Here is a 20,743-nt window from a genome sequence, read left to right on the forward strand (position 1 = left end):
ACAATTTTATAGTACCGATTAGGATCAATATCGATACAATATCCTCATGATATAGTAGATGTCATCGATATCAAGTTCATTCTTGGACATGTATGGAAAGATAGTAAAAACAAGGTGAAATAAACAAACTCATAGTTGTAATAAAAGTTAGGTCTCCATGGTATCAATTCATCTCAATCTTACTGACTCATAACCAAGTCAAGATGAACCCAACAAATCAACTTGTAACAAATAGGTGGATGTCAATTTGTAACTAAGACTCAGGTTCTAATTTGACTTGTTTTTTTTAGGGTAAAAGTCAAATCATACCTTAGACATTTAGTATACATATAACTACCAAAATCATTTAGCCTGGTTTTGAGCTGACTTATAACTCTTTATTTGCTGCAAATGAGGAAAAAAGATAACTTTTGTCAAAGAATATAATGAACAGATACAAACCCTTAAAACCTCAAAATATTGCCAAATGTTTTGTTAAACATGCAATTTTTGATTTCTGTTAAGCGGGCTCAAACTTAACTTCCAGTAATGGTATGAAAATCTTCTATATTAAAAAGTTCTACTGCCGACTTTGTAGATCTTTACTGAACCTGTTTGAATAAATAATTAAAAAGTTCGTTATACTATGAGAAGGAAATTCTCCATGGCGAAAATCATTTACTATCTGAATTTTAGAAGAAACAAAAGGTTTTAGTGTTAGTCTGTAATACCTGCCCTAGAATGAGGTTACTGATATGATTAACAATAGGAAAAAAGTCAAGGCCAGAAAACATCACCAGTTCAGACATATAATATGTAACTTTTACGTTATGCATTCATTATTTTATAAGTTAAACCTAAAATAAGCCAAAATTAGCTCTCCTATTGTGAGGTCACAAATAAAGCTAGAAATATGTCCATAGGACAAGAATGCCGAGCCCAGGATTCATTAATAATGAAACATGAAAATTTGTATTAGTGTATGAAGTCTGATATCTAATTATGACTCATTTCATAGTTTTAAAAACTGAGCTTTGATTAAAATTTTTGTCATTACAGGTGAAGTTACATTTCGAGTACTACTTGACTACATCAGTTGAAGGGAGACAACAACCAAACATGGATGCTGAGGTAAAAGATGCTCCAAAGGATAAAGAGGATGAAAACAGTGAACCAAGTGTGACACAAACCATTCCTGATAAACAGACAAAACTACGCAGTATTCCTGCAGTTGTTGTAAGGAATGAAAACAATGACATAATAGAGCAAATGGATGAGCCCAGCGTTGATTTTTCACAGACAGTAAGAAGGAACCTGAAATCTAAACTAATCCAGAGAGCCAACAGCCCTGTGAAGGAGCAGATGGACAAAATTCAGGAAACTCTGTCTGAGAATTCAGAGTCAGGGAGTGAGGAGGGATTGTCCGATTCCAGTGATACTGAAAGAGAGACAGCAACTACAGGGCTTGGGGGAATGGGAGAAGAAGGTGTCTCCACAGCAGTTAGTACCCAAGTGGATGAGAAGGAACCAGTTGTAGGTGAGGATCAAATGCCAGATGAAGAAGCAGACAAAGGACAGGTTGTTGAGGAAGATCAAGCACCAGCAGAAGAAAAAGAGAAAGAACCTGTTGTAGAGAAAGTAGAACCTTTTGTGATGGAAAAATCAATGGAAAATCAAACAGAAAAGGATGTTATCAATGATGAGGAAGAGGAAAAGCAGAGGGAGAATACTGAAGTTGGTACAAGGACTGAAGACAGTGAAGAGAGGACAAAAGAAATTGGAGAAGAAACAGACAGAGCATTGGAGGAACAGAAAGCAGAAAAGGGAAGAACAGTTGAGAAAGAAAATGCAGAAAAAGATATATCAGTTCCAAAAGATAATTTAGAAAAAGATAGTGCAATTGAGAAAGAAAATGTAGAAAATGTTGAAGGGGAAAATGTAATGGAACAAGATGTAACAAACCTAAAGATAAATACAGGTGAAAAAGATGAAACAGTGGAGAAAGAGAATTTGATGGAAAAGGTTGATGAAATTGAAGACAAAAATTTGAGTGGCGAAAATAACAAAGATTCTGACCAGCCAGTCATAACAGATATTGAGACGAAAGATAAAAATGAGGAAGCTGCAAAAGGTACAGAATGCTTAGATAAAGAGGAAAGTGAAGTTGAGAAATCCTTAAATACAGATGATTTTTCTCAGTTCAATCTGACCCAGCCCTCTACAACAGTATCTCCCACTAGTTCCTCTACAGCCCCACCACCCCCACTAATGATCCCAGCTCTGGGGGTGGCTGTTAATCCTGCCAGTATTCCTTTGATGGGCCAGTTCTCTAGAGGTACAGCAGATCTCAATACTGTAGCCATGCAGCAATTCCAGCAATTTAATGTCCAGCCATCTGTGGCAAGCTCCAGCGCTCCACTGACTCAGGTTGTGTACACTCCAGGGATTGGTCCTGTTTATCCTGCTGGTATGAATATTCAGACAACACCAAACAGATTCCCTTTAACAAACCAAACTCTGAATGTCATCCATAGTGGTCAACTACCACAAGTCAATCACAGGTTTATCACTGGGGTTCCACTTGGCATTGTGCCTTTAGTACAAAGTGCCAACATTAGACAAGTGATCCACCCACAAGTAACAGGTGTTATTCAACCAGGGACACAGGAAACCCATATAACAAGTGTTCCAACACTCATTCACTCATCAGTATCTCAACCATCATCAACAGCCCAACCTGCAACTAAAACAACTGGTCAACAAGATGTAACCAACCACTCTCTGCAACTTTCAGCTTCTCAAATCCCAGTGTTTTCAACTTCAACTCAGATGCAAGCTATTACCAGTACTATGCAGCCACAAACAAACATCCCTGCAGCACAAGTAGCTTCTACCACAACCATAGCACCACATATTTTATTAGCCAAACAAGCCCAAGTTAAACAAGTAGGCACCCCAACAAATCCATTAAATCATAGATCTCAGGTTACTGTCTCAAGCCCACAGCCTCAACCAGAAGTGGCAAAGCCAGAGGCTGCTCCAGTCCAGCAGAAAGCAGATGCATCAACCTATGTTGATGATGATTCCATTGACATTTCCCTTGTGAATAAAGTAAAAATGTTTTATTTTCAATGTGATAAGTGTACTTTTGTTACAAAATCCGCTCAAAATTTCCGTAGGCATTATATGCTTCATCTGAACTACAAACCATATGTGTGCTCTAATTGTGGATTCCCTTCCTGCAACAAATATGGCTTCTCAAGCCACCTAAGGAATCACCAGGAATGTGCTGGACAACACTTTGTATACAAAAAAGATGGTGAAGCTGAAAGACAGTTAGAAAGAAATGTAATTGCATGTAAACATCACAAATGGGTATCTGATGAAGAAAATGATAAATCCTCAAAGGAACTTTTTGGTGATCAAAGGAGATTCCGTTTTACTTCAAAAAGATCTGATCCAGCCAGTCCTGCAGCAGCCTCTACAGTTTTAGGTGAGAGCACTGATGATTCTACACCTGATGTGCAGATGGGAGTGGTGAAGAAAACATATTCCGGAAAGAAAAAAATCAGAGACATACTCGGAGAGATGGAGAGTAAAACTAAAAGTTTATCTCAGTCAACTAATCCAGATGATGTGTCAAGTCCTTCAGAAATCACAAAGAAGGACTCTGAGGAAACCAAAAATAACTTTGAAAATGTTGAGTTGACAAGTGATAATATGTCTCAGATTTCAAAGAAGGATGTTGATGGTAGTCTTTCTCAGAGAGAAAGAATTTCCTCTGGTAATGGTAGTGAAAAAATGTCCATTGATGTATCAGAGGATAACATTCAGGAGAAAGAGGATGATTCTGATGCAATGAGTGACATTATAGAGCCTTTGCCTGCAACCAAGATTAACTCTAAAACCAGTGAAAGTGGTCACACCCACTCAAAATATTCCAGAAAGTCAGAAAGCAACCAACCAAAAAAACAATACAAAAAAATGAAATCTTCCTTTCTGCACAAAAACTTAAGAAAATCCAAAAGTTTCAGTTTTCATAAAAGAAAGAAGAAATTTGCTCGAAGGAAAAAACAAACAAATAGAGTTCAGAATTACGAAATTGTTGATGAAAGTAACATACTGGATCTTCCAAGAGTACGCAAGTTTAAAACTACATTTGATCCTAGTCCAGATCTCTACAGACGAAGAAAGAGAGGTCTTCTGATGGAAGCAGAATTTTTGAAGCCATCAAAACCAAGCATTCCAACCAAACCAGACACAAAAGCTTTAGCATTATACTACAGATGTCCCTACTGTGGTCAGTCTGCAGACAGTGCTATGGGAATCAAGCGCCATGCCTTCTGGGTCCATAACATGTGTGAATATACATGTAATCTGTGTCTTTTTATGTCTATGTCAAAACAGGAATGTCTGAGGCATTGCTATGCAGATCATCCTGGTACTTCTCCTGGCATCAAAAGATCATTCTGCAAAACCATGGAAGTGGAGGAGGTTGTTGATGACAGAAACTCCCAAAGCAAGGAAGAGGATGAGAACAACCAAGCAGAAGATCAGATGGACAGCAGTGAAAAAGAGGCTGAGGAGAGAGAGGTTGAGGAGAGGGTGCAGCCTCATAAGTATCCAGTCAAAGGAGCACAGGATTTCAGGTGTATCAAGTGTGATCTGAAGTTCACTCGGAAAGGAATTCAAATGCATCTCTTACGCACACACAATGTTTTTATGTATAAATGTCCATACTGTAAATTTATTAAGAAAAATAAAGAGGACATAACAGAGCATTGCAACATGGAACACAATGTGAAAATCAGCAAGGCAGTGCGTGTTACTTACAACCTTAATCTTGGACATGAGCTGGTGGAATTTCTCTCCAAGGATAAAAAAGAACTGAAGAAGAAACCTAACCATTCAAAAGTTCTCACATTTCAAAAAAGATTGCAAAAGAAAGTGAAGAGGCCAATGAGCACAAAAGCAACATGTCCTTTGTGTGGATTTAATTCCAACTACATTGGTGTCCAGCGGCATTTGGCAATGAAACATAAACTGAAGAAATTACAATGTGGGCGTTGTGGCCATGTGACATACAATAAATCTGTTGCAGTGAAACACTCCAAAAAGTCTCACAAAGAAAACACACCATATTTGTTGCGTGCCTTTGCAGATATTGAAACTGTGCAAGCTATGTCTAGAGGTGAGCTGAAGAAATGTGGTGCCCTTAACATGTTAGAACTTAAAGAAAAGGAGAATTCTGATCAAGAGGAAGAGGTTAAAAAGACAGAGAGTCCACTTAAAGTCCCTAGTGCTAATGTTCCTTCAGTAAAAGACACAAAAGATGAATGGGTGTCGTGTCCAGTCTGCTTTGCTGAGAAGCGGACTTTGAGAGGGATAGAGCTACACATGATGTATTTGCACAAGATCTGTAACTGGTCCTGCGGTCGTTGTGGGTTTGCATCCACAGATAAATATGTGACATTGCAGCATTCCGTTGATTTACACCAAGATGAAGACCCTATGATTTCCAGGGCATTAATTAATCTTAATAGATATCTAGCAGAGAGAAATATGGAACTAGACTACAGATCAACAAAGGAAAATTATTTAGAAGAAAAGATGGAGAACTTTAGCAGATCAGATCCATATAAACCAGATTTTGATGATGATGATGAATCTGTGGAGGACACTTCCAACAGCAAAAAGATGACCATTAAAGATCAGGATGAGACTTCTCATGATTCCAGTACTGTGGAGTCTTACAGTCAAAAGAAAGCATGGAAGAGAAGATCTTGCAGTCCTAAAGGTTCAGATTTCAGCGGTGCAGCATCAGAAAAGTGCCTTCTGAAGAAAAACTTGAAGGACATACCAGCTTTGTCAAGAACATCAGGTGGTGACTCAGTTGAGTCAGATTCCACAGAGGACAGCTTTGTCACCAAAAAGAGACGCAAGAAGTGTCATCCGGTGGCTCGCTCTTCTCCTAGTCTTGGTGAGTCAATTTTTCATGTTGTTAGAAAGTCAAGATTATTAATGACTGTATTTGTAATATACCGTATATACTCGCCTATAAGTCGGTCCGCCTATAAGTCGGTTGTATTTTTTGAGGTTATTTTAGAGGGATTTGCCATTTACCCGCTTATAAGTCGGTACAACTTTTTAGCTCACCTGAGCTGAAAGCTCAAGTGAGCTTTTCTGATCACCCGTTGTCCGTCGTCCGTCCGTCCGTCTGTAAACTTTTCACATTTTCAACTTCTTCTCAAGAACCATAGGGCCAATTTTAACCAAACTTGGTACAAAGTATCCTTGGGTGAAGGGGAGTTTAAATTTTTAAAATAAAGGGCCAAGTTTCCTTACCAGGGGAGATAATCAAGAAAAGACAAAAATAGGGTTGGGTCATTAAAAAATCTTCTTCTCAAGAACCACTGGGCCAAAAAAGCTGAAACTTAGGTGAAAGCATCCTGGGATAGTGTAGATTCTATATTGTTAAAATCATGACCCCCGGGGGTAGGGCGGGGCCACAATAGGGAATCCATGTTTTACTTTGAAATATGTAAGAAAAAACTTTAAAAATCTTCTTCTCAAGAACAACTGGGCTAGAAAAACTGAAACTTATATGGAAGCATCCTGGGGTAGTGTAGATGCTAAATTATAAAAATCATGACCCCCGGGGGTAGGGCGGGGCCACAATAGGGAATCCAAGTTTTACATTGAAATATATAAGAAAAATCTATAAAAATCTTCTTCTCAAGAACAACTGGTCAAGAAAGGCTGAAACTTTTGTGGAAGCATCCTGGGGTAGTGTAGATTCTAAATTGTAAAAATCATGACCCCCGGGGGTAGGCTGGGGCCACAATAGGGAATCCAAGTTTTACATTGAAATAAATAGGAAAAATCTTTAAAAATCTTCTTCTCAAGAACCACTGGGCCAGAAAAGATGAAATATATGTGGAAGCATCCTGGGGTAGTGTAGATGCTAAATTATAAAAATCATGACCCCTGGGGGTAGGGCGGGGCCACAATAGGGAATCCATGTTTTACATTGAAATATGTAAGAAAAATCTTTAAAAATCTTCTCCTCAAGAACAACTGGGCCAGAAAAACTGAAACTTATGTGGAAGCATCCTTGGGTGTAGATGCTTAATTGTAAAAATCATGACCCCCGGGGGTAGGGCGGGGCCACAATAGGGAATCCAAGTTTTACATTGAAATATATAAGAAAAATCTTTGAAAATTTTCTTCTCAAGAACAACTGGGCCAGAAAAACTGAATCTTATGTGGAAACATCGTGGGATAGTGTAGATTTTAAATTATTAAAATCATGACCCCCGGGGGTATGGTGGGGCCACAATAAGTATTACAAGGGGGAAATCTGGTAAAGAACAGCATTGCCAAAGTTACTCAGGTGAGCAGTGTGACCCATGGGCCTCTTGTTGTTAGAATCAGTTGACAATTTCAAACCAAGCTCTGATGTTTTAACCTGGTTTCGGTTAATATTCTTAGAAATGACACTGATATTTCATTTTAAATCATTAAGAAAAATACATAATGCACACTTTAAATAAAAATAAAGTTATTAAAATATGTAAATACTTGTACTTTATGTATAATCTTAGAATGCATAAATGATATGATATATCCATACTACATTTCGACGTCCAGATAATACTAATCTTTTTATGACTCGCCTATAAGTCGGACCTAGAGTTTTGGACCAAAATTTAACTCCCAAAAAACCGACTTATAGGCGAGTATATACGGTATTGATTTATTATGACGTGTTTCAGCATGTATACATGTTTATAAATTAAAATTATAGTAGTACACCTGAGCCTTCATTAAACTTTTAGGATCAAAATTTGTCTGTCATTCTCATTGCTACTAACATTGTCATTATAAACTTTTCATGTTTTCATCTTGTTCTCAAGAACCACGGGACCGATTTCAAAACTTGGCACAGAGTATTCTTGGATGAAGGGGTTCAAGTTTGTTCAAATGAAGGGCTAGGGCTGAGCTGTCTTCCAAGGGGATATTATAAAAAAAAAATAAGGAGAAATTTGGTTGGGATCACTTAAAAATCTTCTCAAGAACCACTGGGCCAGAAAAGATTAAACTTACTATATGAAAACTTCCTGACAAGGAGTAGATTCAAGTTATTCAAATCATGACCCCCTGGGGTAGGGTGGGCCACCATGGGAATATATAGGAATAATCTTTAAAAATTTCAGTCACAAGAACAGTAAAGCCATGATCATTCATATTTATATTGAAGCTTCCTCAAGTAGTGTAGATTGAAGTTAGTTCAAATAATGACCCATGGGGTAAGGTGGGGCCACATTGGGCTGTCAAAGTTTTACTTGAGAATATATTGGAAAAAAATCATTCAAAATATTAGATCTTCTCAAGAACAGCAAAGCTTTGAATATTCTTAATAATTTGGATGTATCCTCAGGCATTGTAGATTCAAGTTTGTTTGAATAATGACCCCCTTGGGGTACGGTTGGGTCAAAATATTTGATCTAAGTTTTACATAGAATATATAGGGAAAATAATCTGCTGATAAACAGAAGTTACAGAAGGCCCCTGGGCCTCTTGTTAGCTCTTCTGAGCTGAAGGCATAAACTTTTTTGAATGTGGACCATATCTCAAGAACCCCTTGGCCAATTTTTATGTCCCCATCATGGGGATATAGTGTTACCCTGTTCTGTCATTCCTTCATAATTGACTTTCCATTCATTATCTTGGCAACACTTGCACACATTCAACTCAAATTTAAATATAGATACGTCATAGGAATAGGTAGGTCAAGTTCAAATTTAACCATGGTCCAATGTCAGATTTTTGACAGAGTTATCCCTCTTGATCTTAGAAAAAAAAGAAGAAGAAATTTTCAGTTTCTGCTCTCTAACCTTTGTAGGGATGTATTTATAAGGTTGAAATTCCATATGCAAGTATTTTACAAGAAAATGCAGATCAAGTTTGAATTTGGTCTTGGTCTGATGATTTTTGACAGAGTTATCTCTCTTGAACTTAGGAAAAAATAAGAAAGAGCTAGAGCCACGAACCATCAAAATGTGCTTTAACTCAAAAATGAATGAGGATTTCAATATAGATAGTAGAGACTTTTAGCTTTTCATTACTGTTTTTCTTTTTTAGATATCTATTATACTTTTTCAAGAAGAGATTTTACATTATGGTATTGTTTTCATTGAAATTTGCGTGAGGAACGTCATTATTTGTAATGTAACGTCATTATGTTACATCGTAACATCGTAAAAAATCCATGATTGCAATTATATGAACACATTTAAAAACTTAAACTTGGAATAGAGAAGTATCTAATCAGCATCATGATCATTTAACCAATATATTAAAAAAAACAAAACAAAAACAAAGAAAGGTATTGGTTTCATATTGCAGTTTATGCGATAACTGCGCGCAAGTGTAAACCGATTGCATTATATCCTATAGTACATGGAAGAATAATCTGTGTCCCCGCGACTGGGAATCATTTGACGAAGGAGCGTTCTACAGTATCTGCTATCTTTGTACACATGAGCACTGCAATAGTCCTTTTGTTTAGTATTAAAGTATCTTATACTACAGACGTATAACTTATAAATGCTATATTCTACATTATTTTCTGATATCAAAAATAAATTTTGGAAAGCTTCATCTCAACTGGATAGAAATATAAAGGCAAATACATATTTTCAATAGAAAGTGATGTCCAGTATGGTAATTGTCAAACCCTTTTCGTAGCGAGCATGTGAGGCTATTAAAGATCTTATTCTAATTAAATGAAAATTGAATTATCAGAGAGGAGTACTTTGTGAGTGCGAAGGACTTATTTCCAAATCATATGTGCGTTTTTACAATGAAATGAATTAAAACAATTGAATGTCTCGCCGATTTTCATTTAGTTTTCAACATAAACTGAAAAAGGGTTTTTGTAACTGATAGGCTACTTTTATTTAAAATACATGAACTGAACAAAAACTTTCTATCTCTAAATATTAGTTTTCTAGAGTGATAATATATTATAATCCGCTAGATATTATAATATCGATTTTTTTTTATGTTATTCAAAATCTGTGACGAGATCAAAAGTTTAATTTCTAATTACAGACACTTGTTTCGGTAATAAATTTTTGACCCATAGTATAATAATAACACAGGCATGTTTCGGTAATAAATTTTTGACCCATAGTATAATAACAACACAGGCATGTTTCGGTAATAAATTTTTGACCCATAGTATAATAATAACGCAAGGTATCCAACTCCGAATTACATGGAGTACCCCCCTCCCCCAGAATCGCACTCATTTACACTTTCAGAGGAAACGCACTGGCAAACTGTTTATACCTATGTCTTCTACGATAATTTATCTACACAACCATATATAACATCCTTGTCTTTATTTTCTTTTATCTCTGTAAACAGCGTCAAATCTCTGCTCGCCGAGTCGATTTAACCCATGAAATGGTATGTGCTAATCCCGGACAGAGAACAAAAATGAGTGGGTTTAATAATTCAATTCCAGTGTTCAAATATTGCAGTGAATAAAAAGAATTTGTTTAAGTCTGATTTTCCCTAAAAACATTACGATGTTTATCCGATGTAATTTTAGAAGCAGATTTTTAGCCAATCAAAATCTCTGCCCGGGATTAGCACATACCAAAACAAGTTATTATTACCGAAACAAGTGCTATTGTATTATATACTATAGGTCAAAAAATTATTACGGAAACAAGTGCCTATGTTTATAAGATAAAACCCAATTTACATAGTTTTCAACATGACCTCCCTTTCAAAAAAAGTAAAAAATCTCTGCCCGGGATTAGCACATACCAAAACAAGTTATTATTACCGAAACAAGTGCTATTGTATTATACTATAGGTCAAAAAATTATTACCGAAACAAGTGCCTATGTTTATAACATAAAACCCAATTTACATAGTTTTCAACATGACCTCCCTTTCAAAAAAAGTAAATATGATGAATGTTGAATGAAATTTAATTATAGCGTACTATTATTTATAAACTGTAAATAAATGGTATCTCTTATAATTGTTGATTCATATAAACATTTACATAAAGTTTCATGTACAATAATTATCGATGTTAGACAACAAAAAATTCTTGACCCCCTCCCCTAAATACACGTATTTGAATGTAGTTTTTTCCTATCAGACATGTATCTTGCCCTAAAAGCAGAATCATGTTTATTATTTTTTTTATTTATTATGTACTATCGCTTCCATTTGTGTGTTTTTTTTTGGTCGGGGGGGGGGGGGGGGGGGGGGGGGGGCTATCGTAGCGGAATAACGTAACACATGCATTTTAATTTCGAAACGCATACATGAGAATGTACTGCATAAGAAACAGTGCGTATGTTTATTCTTTGTTATATTGTTGAACAGTTCAAGTATTTACATCAGTAAATGATTGTATCTTGTCTCCAGTATGTGTTTCATGTGCTTATAAAAATATCATCATTTAAAATCGCACAAAGAAAAGATGCACATTCAGAAGAGTAGTACCTGGGAAAGGGGCAGGGTCAAATTATGTCTGGAGACCTTCATCTACTTTTTTATTAGATTAAATAAACTTTTTCATCGCTGCTCTTCTCCTCCTACTCCTCGATTCCGTCAAAATTACCACCTTGCCACATTTTATTTTAATAATTGAAGCTAAACCAGCTAAACTACCAGTCTTTAGTGAAGGGCCTTTTCTAACAAAATAATTGTCCCAATTTCACATTTATTGTAGTATTAAAATAGGTTGTATATAATATAGATTGACAAATAAAGTATGTCCTGGACTATTCATATTTCAAAAGCTTTTTTCTTTCTGTTTAATTGTCACCCCCTTAAGTAACATTTTTACATCACCTCCGTAGGAATTCCTCTCTAAACTAATAATCCTTTGAATCTAATTTTTTACCCTAATGATCTAATTTGTTAAAGCTGTCCGATCCATGCTATGTCTGATCACCCTAAATGTGATTTGGAAAGCCGGTACATGTAGGCAAACCATCTAATAGTAAATGAATGTATTGGAAAGGCATTACTATCTTATATATCCTATGTGTGCAAATCGTAAGTTGGACACCTTTTTTTCAGTTTATTTGGATCACCTCGGTATTGTACCTCAAAATGCATTCAGATGTAATAGAATTTCGGACACATTTGACATTGGGTCGGACACTTTTCTTTAGATATAAAATGATGCATATACGTATGCGCAGATCTGTAGGGGAGAGGAGGGGGGTGTTCCGGAGTTATTCAATTTCAGAGTTATTAGATCTATATAATAAAATGACCGATAGATGTCCTTGAAACACTCCTCCACACATGCACACAAGAAACACGGACCCCTGTAAATTGGTAAGAAGAGTCTATTTAGCGGCTTGTTCAAAAGAAGTGTCTTACACCCGCACCCCCTTTCAGGGAATTTTATTGTCAAAACATCCCCCCCCCCCTCTTTCCGCGCATTGGAATTTTTTTCTTTTTTCCCTTTTTGTGTACGTCAAAAAATTTTAAGTCATTTTATTTTTTAAACGGGTATATGATATGTAAGCTGTTAGCTAAATAAAATCATTGATAATTGGATCGAGAACACGTCAATTAACCGATGTTGAATGCATAAATACCGTATAATTTCTTCATATAAAATATCAGTGTGTGAACAAGTCAAACTATTTCCGCTTCATGTATATCTAAAATGCGCATAATTTTTGCGTATTGTATGTATTTTAGATAATAACCTTTGAATTAGGCATTTGCATTTTTATTGATATAATAAATCTGGAAAAAAAATTACGTTCAACATGTATTACTGGCAAAAAATCGGAAACTGGATTTCGACACTTTTCAATTATCTATTTTGAAATTATTTTGACAAACTTCTTCAAATTATGTATGAGATGCAGTCGACGTCAAAAACGCCATATTATGATGTCATCATTGATCTACATAAGCACAAATGAAAGGAACGTAATTTTAAATTTTATATGAAACAACACATGTTAAATGTGAGTTTAAGATATTCTAGAACAAAATAATTGACAAATTAGGGATTATGTAATTATCAAGAATAAATCTCATATACTAATAACTAATTTAAGCTATTTACGTATATAATGAACTCATAACTACTGTTAAAATGGAGGGCCATGCTTCATTTTCTGATAGCTCGTCGTTCATAAAATGTAAAATTCATATTGGCCACACTTGAGTACCTCTAAGATATTTTGCTTAAAAATGCATATATGTAATATTTTTCTCTCTGCAAAGTTTGGAATCGGTACTTGAGTGTGGCCACATTCAAATTTTGAAATAACTACCGTAAAATCGACGTTTTTTAGCAGTTTTTAACTTCATTTGTATATTTGATGCTGCGCATGTGCTAAAGACGGTGGTCTGTGTGGCAAAAAACTGTATGTAGAATAGCATGACATTGTGCACTACAATATAACATATGACAGGCTTAGTGATTTCAAACTTAAATTTTGTCTAAAATTTAAGGCACATTTTGATGGTTCGTGGTTCTAGCTCTTTTCAGTTTCTGCTCTTTAACTTTTGTAGGGATGTATGTATATGGTTGAAATTGCATGTGCATGTATTTTACCAGAAAATACAGGTCAGGTTTGAATTTGGTTGTGATCTGATGATTTTTGACAGAGTTATCCCTCTTGAACTTAGAAAAATAAGAAATTTTCAGTTTCCACTCTCTTACTTTTGTAGGAATGTATGTATAAGGTTGGAATTGCATATGCCAGAAAATATGCCAGGGATTACCAGAAAATACTAGTCAAGTTTGAATTTAGTTGTGGTACGATGATTTTTTTACAGTGTTATGCCCCTTGAACTTCAAAAAAAATCTTTTGTGCAAACAAATGTGAAACTAAATATGACATTTGAAATTTTGGCTGCCTGTAGGGGCATTCGTGGCGTTACGACACATCTAGTTATCAAATTTCGTCACAGAGTATCCTTGTGCAAAGGCTTTCATTCATACCTATTCCAATAGGGAAGTGACCCTATAGCAAGGGGAGGTAATTGTGGAAATATAAAAAAGTATTGGTTGCTGAGGATGCATTGTAAATTAAAAATTGTTCAAGGCAAAGGGTATGGTCTCAAGATCTCTTCAAATTTGACCCTAAAAATTATTTTGCACACTATGAGAACTAGGATCATCAGATCTTGTGAGTTGATGCATTTTAGGACCTCATATTATGTTTGACTTGAAAGTAGGTCATAGTGACCTACTTTTTGAATTTTGCAGGTCTTCATTTTCATATTGATTTAGGTGCATATCTTGGACACTTTGAAGCCTATGATCATCAAATCTTTAATTTAAATAAATGAGTTTATTGAAGTGTATAATTTTTTTCAGAAATGTTCGATTCCATTTTTCAAAAGCATAAAATAGATTTACATTTACTTTTATGTCATTTACACATTAATGTATAATGGAGACTTGACATATTCATATTCAAAAATCTTTTTTTTATTGCTCCAACAAACCCATTTTCCAATAAATATGCTTATTAATAACTGGCAACTTTAAAAACACATTATTAACCAATAAGTCATTCAGTAAAATAAATGAATCAAATGTGTTGAAGATGCCATTACTAAAAACATAATTTTATAAAAGTACAACTTTTTGGTGATCTTTGAAAATTGAGAAAAATTATCGTCTCAGAGCGGGGAATTGCCCTCCCCTTCTACATCCTCTTTCTTTATTGTCAGCAATTCACTTTCAGATTTGCGGGTCCCCTAAATCATATTAATATTATGCATACATTCCCAAGTTGCAGGTATTCATCTCCCCCCCCCCCCCCATTACATGTATGAACCTTGAGATTAGAGCAGGGCTAAAACTGGGGATCAGATGTTAGCAAGTGGAATATAAATCTGCTGCAGAATAGAAGGTCATGTTAGTCAGCTAGATAAAATATTGAAGCATCTCCTTGTTGTAAAATTGGATTTAACAATGACATGAACCTTGAGGTTTAAGAAGGGCCACAATATTGGGGACAAAATATTTTTTCATGTGAGTGAGGAGAGAACCCAAAATCTTTTTGTTTTATCGGTAGTGCCAATGTGACTCAGGTAAGCATTGTGGCCTATGTATCAGTTTAATTCTTTTCACATTTTTGGCTTCTTAAAATAACCACAATTAAAGTATTTTAGATTGAATGAAATTCAAGTTTCTTTTTGTTTTAAATTGAATGTCAATGACACCCTATATTGAATTATTAATGGGAATGAAATAAGAATTCATAATGAGAACATAGGGTGAGGTTATTAAAGAATCACATTTGTCAACTCAGGTGAGCTAAAAAGAACAGTTAACACCTCTCCATTTTATTAAGGATTAATAAAAATGTATCCTAATAGATTAGTTGGTCAGTAAATAAAATTGCTGAGCCAAAGTTCTGGGGAAATTACCTCTTCTTTGTGAGCATTTAACTGTGTCTGATATTCTGAGTTAATGTCTTTCCTAAGGGCTGTGCGAGTTGTAATCAGTTGTATTAATGAAACCTGAACAAATGTTGTAACAGATCTGAACCATCTTGACCTATGTAACACCTGATAGACAGACTTCTGGTATAATTGTGACATGTGGACAGGTAAATGAAAGTTTCCGGAAGAGAACAGAGAAAGTTTAAATGTGATTTGGTATAGCTGATTGTCAGGAGGATGGGTGTTATATGGATAGTGTTGCTATTAGATTCCACTGTTACTGTAAAAACTTAAGGAAGAAATTGCTGAGTTTTGCAACTTGTCCTCATTTAATTATTCTCACTGTGAAATTTTTTTTTTTTCTGATATGAAATCAAGATGATTTATCTTATTTTTCAATGACCTATATATACATCCTCCTGAGTTAATCATTATATCTGTAGCCCATGTGAATCCTCCAAACACGGATGTAAATTTGATGAAGTGTTGTTTCTGGCTATTTCCTTAGTTTATATTTACATCAGTTGTTTATATGTTATGTCCTGGTTTTAACATAATTTTGTTTGTTTTAGGATTCACTCCCTCTTCATTTGTTGTAAGGCCTAAGGATATGAACCAACTAAATCAAGGCTTTAGCTGCGTATACTGTGTATATGCTGCCCCGCTCCGTCATCAAGTACGCCTACACTGCTATGACAAGCATACAAACCACCCAGCCTGCCTCATGGAATTCCAAGTCAGTGAGGAGGATAAATTCTACCGTAATGATGACACTGAAGAAGTTCAGCTGGACTTAACTGAAGACAGCAATGGTGATGTAAAAACCGAGACAGAACCTATGGAATATGAGGGTAGTGGTGCAAAAAATGTCGATAAATCTGTCAGTGAGGCTGACAACGATGAAACAACTGGAATCAGTGATGTGGCTTCATCAAAGGCAAACGGAGGTCTGAATGGACAGGTGAAGCGAAGTGACAGTTTAACAAGTGGAGGAGAAACTGACACTGATGAACTTCACTCATCAGAAATCATAGACAATGGCGGCAATCGATTCCAACGAGGAAGAAAGAGGAAAATCAAATTTGATAACCCACTAAAAACTTTGGTGCACAAGTTGAATTCCAGCCAGATTAATCTGGAAGACACATTTCACGGCAGCTTGGATGACGTGGATTCGTTTCTAAATAAGTATGGAGTTCGAACTCTGAACATGGACATGTTAACACAGCAGCAGTTTTCTGACTTTATTGAGCGATTTGGGAGCAATCTACAACCAGTTTAATGTGATTTGTAATTTTGTTTCTGTTTTTGTTCATTTTTAATCATTTTGGTTCATGCGTTTACTCATAACACAACACTATATGAATGAGGATTTCATTTCTGCATGCTTTGTGTATTTTTCTATACTGCTCATAGGAATGAACATAATTTTCTTTTTTTCTGCAACATCTGCATACTAGTGGCACCATGTGTCAAAAAACTATGAACTGTATCAGATACAAAAATACACAGTTTATAAATAGTCATAGATTTTTGAAGCATTAAGTCATTGATATAAGTTTATAGTTTGTGTAAAACTTTTATTTATTAGCAGGTTTTAAAGATTTGTATATTCATAAACCTAAGATATACATTTTTTCACATGTAAAATCCTAATTTTGATACACCCAAGAGTCAATTTAAGCTGCCAATGAGGTAAAACAAATCTAGAAACAGTGTGGTTCATTAAAAGATAATATATTTTTTGGTGAGTGTGAACAGGTAAAACAAATCTAGAAACAGTGTGGTTCATTAAAAGATAATATATTTTTTGGTGAGTGTGAACAATCCTTATTGTTTATTACGAATCTATAAAAGATATTTTTATGCTCTTTGATTAATTTGAAAATGTAATTTAATACACTAGAGATATGAGTACATCCTTAAGGCACAAGTGAGAAGTACTTTGTGATGTAATGCACACTTGATGACAATGCACTTATTGCATTCATCCATTTTTCATCATTGTGTATTGATAATACATGCATTTTGTGCTGATGCATTCCTTGGTTAGCTGTTCCTTTAGGACATCTGACATTTCATTAGCCATTACTGTTCAAATTTTGTGCCATTCTTTAAATCTTAATTTATTTTTTTGAAGGATATTTGGGATTGTTCACTTATGATGAGAGCTTATAACTTCATCACATATTTTTGCCAGAGAAACAAAACCTGTTTATTTGTGTAGTTATGCCCCCAAACATAGTTTGTTAACATGTTTTTTACAGCTTCTTCTTCTTTTCCCATACTTTTCTGAGTGCAAGTGTTCTCAGAAACTACAGCTCCGATTGATTTGGAACTCTTTAAGGTAAAGACACATGTTTTATGGATGTGTGGAGTAAAGTACTATATTAGGTTATGACCAATATCTGCCTCCAAAATTAAACTGCAATGGAGAACTCCAAAATTCTGTTCTAAACCAGAAGAACATCTGCAGACTTGAAAGCATTACCTATTTTCGTCAGTCATAATGCCATATGTTAAATATGACTTCAAGAAGATGACGTAAATTCAAAATTTCAATGATTTTGTGAGAAAAAGGTGTATTTTAAGTTGATTTAAGAAATTAATTTAATTTTGAGAATTCATGAGAACACCAGCATATTTCATGAATCACGTAATGATGAATATGATGAATATGCAGGCGTGAACTGTTGTACTTCATGTACCTCATGAATTCTCAAAAATTAAATTCATTCCTTATATTTACATTATTTTTCTGATGATTTACTAAATATTTTTGTCATTCAACAATCGTCTTTGAAAAAAAAAAAGTTTGCACTATTTTTTTTACTTTTAGGTCACAATGGAAATATTCTCACTCGTCCCACGGTAGTTCTTGTGAACATGAACTTTTTCTAATTTGCAAAGAATCTTGGGGAAAAAATATTTGGAAATGTAAATGTTTTTTATTAAAATTCATCGAGCGCATGCACAGGTCTGCTGCCTTTGATCTTTTTGATATAATGCATATAATAGAATTATTATGTGAATGATGTGTGCATATTGTTCTGGGGCAAGCTTGTGCTCAGTAAATTGTACATTCAAATTTTAGCGAATTTTGTCAATTTTGACCTCTTTCGTGAAAATAATAGAAAATCCAAACAGTTTGTGAAGTCACAGCAACATGAATTGCAGATAATCTATTTCCAAACTATAATAAATTTTGTCATTAAGATTTTGAATATAATACAAATGTATACATTTCGAGGTATTTTCAAAAGCTGGCTTTTATTGGGGTTACCGTATATAGTTCTTTGATTTTGCTATCATATGCTTGCAAGTGTGCACTATATTTTGTTAAAATCCAAAAAGCTACAACTTTCCTTCTTTTTGATAAAATGTTCTTAAATTATATAGATAAGTGAAAAGTCTACATGTCAAGAGTCAATAAACTTGCATGAGAGAATGTGCATGCTCTGATTGATTGATACCAAAGTCCTTATAACGTCCATGCTTTTTTGACAAAATACTTTGAAATTTAAAATATGTGTATATATTACAAGATATTCTGTGCAAGTATATACAAGAAAACATGAAAACAGAGACAAGTGTATGAACTGAAATCTAATTAGCTTAACTTAGAAGCAGGGGTATAACTTTCTTATGATAGTCTAAGAATGCAAGATTGGCAATTAGTAATGTATTATGTATCCATCTATCATCATCAAAAAAAAAAAGGATGCAGGGCATGCATGCATGTGTGCTGAATTTGGATTGGTTAATGCTTAAATTCTTATATTTTTCTTATTTTTAATTAAAATCATTTGAATTTTAAATGTATGCATTCAGAAAGCATGGTTACAGAGTGAAATCAATCATAAAGCATGGCAGCTTGTGCCGCCAGATATAAATGGTGATTGGCTAATCTGTGTATGGCTAAGAATGTGTTGTAACATTAAATTATGCTCATAAAGAATAAGTACTGTCTGTGTACTTGGGGAGGGGAAGGGGAACCTTTCATTATCCATACATTTCTTGAAAATTGGTTGATGTTTTTTGCTATTCACTACCTTAGGACCAAAATATCAATTGCAAAATGTAAAATAGGTTATGTTTATGTAGTTAAGAAAGGGGCAATAGAGTTGTTTCACAAAATGGTGAAGTTGTGGATCAACACTAAGTAATATGCAGTTTAAGAAAAGAATTCTCAACAGATATGATTTACAATGATAATATTCCTTGATAAATGTTTTTTTATGCAAAACCAATTAAGTAAAATTTGGTATAATTTTTTTTCCCTTTACATTTGTTTGAATGAGGGAAATGTCTGTTTGAGCTTTTTGGTGCAGGATGCATAGGGCAGTTTAATTTTTAACCAGTTTAAGGTTTTCCCATTTTATTTATATGTTGTGTGTTTATAAAGTGTCTTTCTTTTTTTTTTTTGCTTATTTTACTGCATGCACTTTATTTACATGCCTGATTTTTTGGGGTCATTGTTGTGCTTTGTATTAATATTTCAGTGCTGCTTAAGATTTACCATAGGCAATATTTTTATTTTAAGAATATGTTGTTTCAAACTTTCTTCATTTTGTTAAATTTTTGAAAAGAGTTGGAGCATGAAAAAGATTTCTTTAAAAATGTAATGAAAGTACAGATAAAGTGCATAGTTGTAAAAAAAAAAAAAAGTGGATTCTTCTTTGTTGTTGTTAAAGTTGAAAAAAGAAATGTGATTTCATAGTTTGTTGTCAACAAGTGTGTTATAATTATGTTGTCAGTAGGTTTATACAATGACATCTTTGACAGAGAGTAAAACATTGGTGTGCATTCAATGTTTAAGGTAAACAAAGATGACTAAAAGCTTATCATCAAAGTTTAGAAATATTTCTGAATCATTTGTTAACTTTAAAACAAAATTGAATCTCATTTTCATTTTCAAAACTTTGCCCATGCTGCAATTTTACTATTTTTCTAATCATGGACAACTTGTGTTTAAAGTTTTCTTTACTCCTTTTTTAGGGATTCCTAAATATACATTTATATTGTGTTATTATTATCATCATCAGGTGTAAATGTCTTAATAACTACAAAAAATAAAACAGGTGAAATATTGATGTATTTTGTTTGTGAATAAGTGACTTAATTTTTCAGTTATGTTTACCTGAACTAAGAATAATTTGTAAGAAACACAGCACTATCCACTCTTACCCCCTCTCTTTCTCCTTGATCCCCCTCCTCTCTCTCTCAAAAAAAGAGAAAAAAACAAGCACTGGTTATAAAACCTTTATGTATACTATCTTTAATAAAATCAAAGTCA

At 34.4% G+C, this 20,743-nt stretch overlaps 1 protein-coding gene across 1 annotated transcript; it reads left to right on the top strand.

Moving 5' to 3' along the window:
- Window positions 1-1,098: 1,098 nt before the first annotated feature.
- LOC133196959 (uncharacterized) lies at window positions 1,099-20,522 on the top strand. Its single transcript, XM_061332801.1, has 2 exons — window positions 1,099-5,959; window positions 16,020-20,522. Exons 1-2 carry the CDS (start codon window positions 1,099-1,101, stop codon window positions 16,727-16,729), a joined length of 5,571 nt encoding a protein of 1,856 aa, XP_061188785.1. The 3' UTR covers window positions 16,730-20,522.
- Window positions 20,523-20,743: the final 221 nt, after the last annotated feature.

The sequence above is a fragment of the Saccostrea echinata genome, unplaced genomic scaffold (genome assembly GCF_033153115.1).
Source record: "Saccostrea echinata isolate AGI-Se365-2 ecotype Australia unplaced genomic scaffold, CSIRO_AGI_Sech_v1 ptg000030l, whole genome shotgun sequence".
Classification (NCBI taxonomy): domain Eukaryota; kingdom Metazoa; phylum Mollusca; class Bivalvia; order Ostreida; family Ostreidae; genus Saccostrea; species Saccostrea echinata.